Source organism: Zingiber officinale, chromosome 5B (assembly GCF_018446385.1).
Source record: "Zingiber officinale cultivar Zhangliang chromosome 5B, Zo_v1.1, whole genome shotgun sequence".
Classification (NCBI taxonomy): Eukaryota; Viridiplantae; Streptophyta; class Magnoliopsida; order Zingiberales; family Zingiberaceae; genus Zingiber; species Zingiber officinale.
The window spans coordinates 101066937-101073409 of record NC_055995.1 but is presented as its reverse complement, the minus strand read 5'-3'; the positions used below and the strand labels follow the sequence as shown (position 1 = coordinate 101073409).

At 40.2% G+C, this 6473-nt stretch overlaps 1 protein-coding gene across 1 annotated transcript; it reads left to right on the top strand.

Moving 5' to 3' along the window:
- The first annotated feature begins 4609 nt into the window (after window positions 1–4609).
- LOC121986870 (aspartic proteinase CDR1-like) lies at window positions 4610–5899 on the top strand. The gene has a single exon (XM_042540800.1). It carries the CDS (start codon window positions 4610–4612, stop codon window positions 5897–5899), a length of 1290 nt encoding a protein of 429 aa, XP_042396734.1.
- Window positions 5900–6473: the final 574 nt, after the last annotated feature.

The window sequence follows — 6473 nt, the reverse complement described above, 5'->3', positions numbered from 1 at the left end:
CGGTCTCGCCATTTGTGTGTGAGAGGACTGACTGGCGTCAGGGGTGACCAGGACGCATCATTAGCATCATATGCATTGATGTATTTATATTATTGTGATTTTGTTTGCTGCATTTTGGTTGGATGCATACTTTTGACCTGCATACAGGATTATTGACACTTTCGGTTTGACGACCCTTTTGTCTGGATAGGAGTTCCTGGTGAGTACAGCTTCCTCAGTTACCTTTCAGTTTTGCATATTCCCTATATATGATTAGGAAGCTGTATTCCATGTTTGTTGCTGTTAGATATATCTTACTACTCATGTCCATTGGTATTCGCTGAGTTGTTGAACTCACCCCCGTTGATATTATCTTTTTCAGGTACCAGGTTATTTATGGTGTCGCTTGGAGCATCCTGTCTGCTGGTCCCCACGTCACATCAGAAGACTTATCGGTTTCACGTATGTTTTGTTTGTTTTATGTGTCAGTTTGTTTAGCTCTGTACTCTGGTTTTATTTTTGGAGTGTTGACGTTGTTATGTGGTATTTTGTATTTATGTTATTGGTTGTGTAAGTCTAGCCGGCTAGCAGTTTTGTGTTTTGGTTTTGGTACAGCCGAGTGGGCTGCTTTATTTTTAACTGCGTGGTTGTGTCAGCCAGAGGCTGAATTTGATATTAACTGCGTGGTGTTTGTTTTCTTTTATTGTTATTATTCCAGCCGTATGTGGCTGAGGTATATAGTGCTTGTAGAAAAGTTTCAGATTGTCCGCTGTACAGGGGAGATGCTGCCGAAATTTTTTCGGACAGAGACTCCTCCGGGGCGTGACAGTCGCGACCGGTGGGCATCACCTAGGATGGCCGCCACAAGCCAACAGTGGCCCAAGCGGGCCGCGACCGACCGGAAGTAGCCGAACTCGGTGGGCCAACGACCAGATCTGGCCAGATCTAGCCGGATCTAGAAGGTGCACCGGAGAGGAGAGAAGAGATGGGGAAGAGAAACCCTACCTGACGGAAATCGTCGCCACAGAAGAGCTAACACCGCCCTACTGTTGTCGGCCTCCAGCGGCCCCATGCCCGCTGCCGCCTCCCCATTGTTGTCGGCGCCTTGTCTTGACCGACAGCAGCAACCCTAGACACATATTCAAACATGCGTTGAACTTTAACATATCTAATTAATAATAAACTATCTATGTTTCACTATATATGGACCTAGAGATGTCGGAATTTCATTAAACAAGTTTTTATAGGTTTATAATTTTCTCGTGATCTTAAAAATATCTTCATCCATAATTTTAACATAATATATTGAGTGTAGTGATTTTTTAACATGAATTAGGTCATAATCATGTTAAAAAAATCACCACACTCAATATATTAGGTTAAAGTTCTGGATTATGATATTTTCATGATGAGAAGAAAATTAGAAACCTATAGAAACTTGTTTCAAAAAATTCCGAGATATCTAGGTTCATATTTAGGGATTCCGAATGATTTTTCTAGTTTTTTAAATTTTTTTAAATTTTGGGACCAATCCTGGATTCGTCCCGGATTTTGGGACGAATCCGGGAATTTGTCCCAAAATTTGGGATGAATTCGGAAATTCATCCCAAAATTTAGGACGAATCCAGGAATTCGTCCCAAATTCTAGGACGAATCTAGGATTCGTCCCAGATTTTAAAAAAATTAGAAAAATCATTCGAAAGCCCCAAATATAGATCTAGAGATGTCAGAATTTCATGAAACAAGTTTCTATGGGTTCCTAATTTTGTACCAATTGTAAATATGTCCTCATCCATAATTTTACCCTAATATATTGAGTGGGGTGATTTTTTAACATGAATTAGGTCATACTCGTGTTAAAAAAATACCACACTCTATATATTAGGTTAAAATTCTGAATTATGATATTTTTATGATGAGGAGAAAATTAGAAACCCATAGAAATTTGTTTCATGAAATTATGAGATCTCTAGGTCCATATTTGGGGCTTCCGAATGATTTTTCTATTAAAAAAAAGAAAAATTAATCGGAGGTACCAAATATGGATTTAGAGATGTCAAAATTTCATGAAACAAGTTTCTATGAGTTCCTAATTTTGTACCGATCGTAAATATATCTTCATCCATAATTTTACCCTAATATATTGAGTGGGGTTATTTTTTAACATGAAGTAGGTCATACTCGTGTTAAAAAAATCACCACACTTTATATATTAGGTTAAAATTCTGGATTATGATATTTTCATAATGAGGAAAAAAAATTAGAAACTCATAGAAACTTGTTCATGAAATCCCATATCTCTAGGTCCATATTTGGAGCTTCCGAATGATTTTTCTATTTTTTTATTTTTTTTAAAATCTGGGAGAAATCCTGGATTCGTCCCAGAATTTGGGATGATTCCCTGGATTTGTCCCAAATTCTGGGACGAATCCAGGATTCATCCCAGATTTAAAAAAAATAAAAGAAAAGAAAAATTAATCGGAGGCACTAAATATGGATCTAGAGATGTCAGAATTTCATGAAATAAGTTTCTATGGATTCCTAATTTTGTACCGATCGTAAATATATCCTCATCCATACTTTTAACCTAATATATTTTGTGTGGTAATTTTTTAAGCCGGATTACGTCAAATTCATGTTAAAAAATCACCACACTTAAAATTTTAGGTCAAAATTATAGTTGCGGACACTTTTACGATCAAGAGAATAATACGAACACATAAAAACTTTTATCATAAAATTTTAATGTCTCTAGATCCATATTTAAAGCTTCTGATTATTTTTTCTATTTTTTTAAAATATTTCAATTTTGGGATGAATCCAGGATTCGTCTCAGAATTGGGGATGAATTCAGGATTCGTCCCAGAATTGGGGACGATTCCATGGATTTGTCCCTAATATTTTTTTTAAAATAATTTTTTTAAAAAAAATCAATCTGGGACAAATTCTGGATTCGTCCTAAATTTTGGGACGAATCCTAGATTCGTTCCAGAATCTGGGACGAATTCAGAATATATCCCAAAATCTGGGACGAATTTTGTGACGAAAATAGTTTTCGTTCTAAATTTTCAACGAAATTTTTTTGTTGCAGATTGCGTTGCTAATTTGGGCCAAAATTTGTTTTTGTCGCCAAATTTATTGCGATTTTGGGATGAAAATTATTTGTCCCAAACATTCGTCCCTAAATCATTGTTTTTTAAGTGAGAAGTGTGCACGCGCGCTACATGAACTCTATATAAAGGGGAGTCCAAGCATCGGCGGAGGTATGTGCAATACACTATTGTTGTTACTGTTCATTGTTCTTGTTGCTCCGTCTTTTATTTCGTCGTCGATGACTGACTTGAGCGTCGGAGGACCAATGCCGGGAACCCTTCCCTGGCTCGACATTGACGTAATCTATGTTGCAGGTCGGAGCGGAATCCACAGGAGATCAACGGGAGCGCCACGTCCCCAACTTACCATCTCATCGACTTTCGGGCAGGATCAATATGTAAATAAATCAAGCTCAAGTCAAACTTAACTTAGTTCAATCTCATTATAAAAAAAATCTAAATTGAGTTTAAATAACGATTTCATAGGCTTGATTTATTTCAGACTTGGCTAGGCTTAATTTGATTAATTTATCAAATAAACTTGAATAACACAAAGTTTGATTAATCGGCCAAACTCATTTATAATCCTACCGAGAACAATGAAGCCAATATGTCACTCGACGTAGAGATTCTTGGGTTTAGTAACAAATTAGGCCCACTAAATTGAACTAAAAACTTTCCATTTAAAAATAATTAGGAAATTGGTTTTAAAATTTCCATATAGTTTGTTTCCTTAGCATAGAAAAGTTTTAATTAAACTTTATTAGTATAAACGGAATCAATGAAAACACATATTTATCCTTTTCTAATGGTAGATAATCACTTCAGACAATTACAAATTTATGGTAGAATTTACAATTGCAAATTTTATTCGTTTTAAATTAAATTTAAAAGCTATATATTTATTATCATTCTAATGCATATTTGTTTATTAATTTAATTACATTAAATAACTTTTATGTTCACGGTTTCTCACTAGCTGTCCAAAAACACTGCAGGGATTTTAATTAACAGGATGCAAGAAAACAAATTGTATTAGGAAATAATAACTTGTAATTAATTCAAATGAAAATTTTTTCTTTACTGCTTGCAATTCCATCATATATTAATATTAAATTTATTAAGAATTTAGAATTTTTACTAATAAAAAATTAAATATTATTTAATATTTGATATAAAAAATTAAATGATTCTTTTACGAGAGTATATTTAGGTATTTATATTCCCGCGATGGCTAATTAATATTAAATATTTGTTTGAAAAAAAGGTAATTCAATAGTTGCACGTATTGGTAATTTAGAGTTCTGGTTTGAGATAAAAAAGACGATTTCGCTTCCTATAATTGATAGAATTCAGGAGCCAGTTCGTTTCGCTGAGGCAGATTCTTAATTAGTAAAGAATTAAAGATCGATCATCAAATTGATCCATTCGTATTCTGAACCTGCCCTTTAATTCCATTCACATTGCTCCATTCCTCTCTATAAAATCGCAACTCGATCGATCGATCCATCCATCACAAGCTCGATACTAATCCGATCATGGCGACCTTTCTTGCGCTCTCCTTAGCGGTTCTAATGGCGGCAGCGGCGGCGGCGGCCGCTTCTGGAAGCTTCAGCGTCGAGCTGATCCACCGTGACTCGCCCAAGTCGCCGTTGTACAACCCCGCCGCCACCCGCGTCGACCGCGCCCGTGCCGCCGCCCGCCGCTCCGCCTACCACGGGCAGCGTCTCTCGGCCTCGGCCTCCCACGACATCGTCTCCAAAGTCGTGGCCGACACAGGCGAGTACCTGATGGAATTCCAACTCGGGACGCCGGCGTTCAAGATCATGGCCATCGCCGACACCGGCAGCGACCTTATCTGGACCAACTGCAAGCCCTGCTCCCAGTGCTTCGATCAAGTCCAGCCCCTCTTCGACCCCCGCAACTCCACCACCTTCAGCCCGATCTCCTGCCAGTCGCAGGCCTGCGAGGCCCTCCCGTCCCAGGGCTGCGACGACAATTCCGACTGCGAGTACCACTACGCCTACGGTGACAGATCCAACGTCGACGGCGTCCTCGCCACCGAGACCTTCACCTTCGGCTCCACCAAAGTTTCCAAGATCGCCTTCGGTTGCAACTCCCAGAGCTCTGGCACCTTCAGAAATACCACCAGCGGCCTCGTCGGGCTCGGCGCCGGAGCCGTCTCTCTCGTCTCCCAACTCTCCCCGCACCTCGACAGCAACTACTTCTCCTATTGCTTGGTCCCCATCATGGACGAAAAATCCAGCAGCAAGCTCGTCTTCGGCTCCGCCGGCAAGGTCGCCGAGAGATCCAAGGTCACCACTCCTATGTCGATCGAACAATCCTTCTACGCCCTCAGTCTGGAGGAGATCAGCGTCGAGGGCGGCGGCTCGGTCTCGGTCAACTCTTCGTCTTCCTCCCAATTAAGCGACGGCAACATCATCATCGACTCCGGGACGACCCTTACCTTGCTGTTCGAAGACGTGGTCTCGAGCCTGGTGGAGCAAGTGTCGCAGGTCGTTGACCTTTCTCAAGTTGACGATCCGGAGGGACTTTTCCCGTTGTGCTTCCAGGTGAGCCAAGAGTCCGACCAGGAAAAGCTGCCGACGTTGACGTTCAAGTTCGCCGGAGACGCGTCGGTTAAGATGACCCCTCTGAACATGTTCCTCGAGGTGGAGGAGCAGGTGCTGTGCCTCGCGGTGACGGCGACCACGGCGGACGTCGGCCTGCAAATACTCGGGAACGTGGCGCAGCAGAATTTCCACGTGGGATATGATCTGGACAACAAGGAGCTATCCTTCGCCAGCACGGACTGTACCAAGGTTTAGATTTTGTGCTGGTTAAATATGCATTTCATGCATGCGTGCGTGCATGAGATTAATTAATCATGCCCGTGGTCGCGAATTTAAAACTTGTTGCATTTTTCATTTCCAGCATTACTTTATTTTTGTTAAATTTTAATTGTACTTTGGCAGTTCAGCAAGTTGAAATAAAATAAAATAAAATAGTGTTAACTTATATTACTTTGATGATTATTAATTATAAATAATATATGATAATCAATTTTGATTATAAAACAGATTAAAATAGTGACATTTGTAAGTCGTAAAAAATAAAATTATAACACCCTTAAACCCAAAACTCTTTTTCCCCTACGCCTTGCTCCTCGTTGCAAGCCACAGTAATTCACGAGCGCCTCACTGTCGCTGCCTCGCCCAGCCTGGAATCACGATGGCAAGGATTCTCGATTTTCTCTCTCGTAAAAGTGTAAAACCCTATTCCTACCCGGATCCGCCGCCTCACAGGATTCTCGAATCTCTTCTCAATAGTCTCTCATCTCCACTGATACGGTGCATAAAAGGGAGGTCGGATAATTATCGTAGTCAAGAGTCAAGCCAATGG

Bases quoted from the DNA above. Each gene is read 5' to 3' on its own strand.
- LOC121986870 (XM_042540800.1), top strand. From the start codon at position 4,610: ATGGCGACCTTTCTTGCGCTCTCCTTAGCGGTTCTAATGGCGGCAGCG.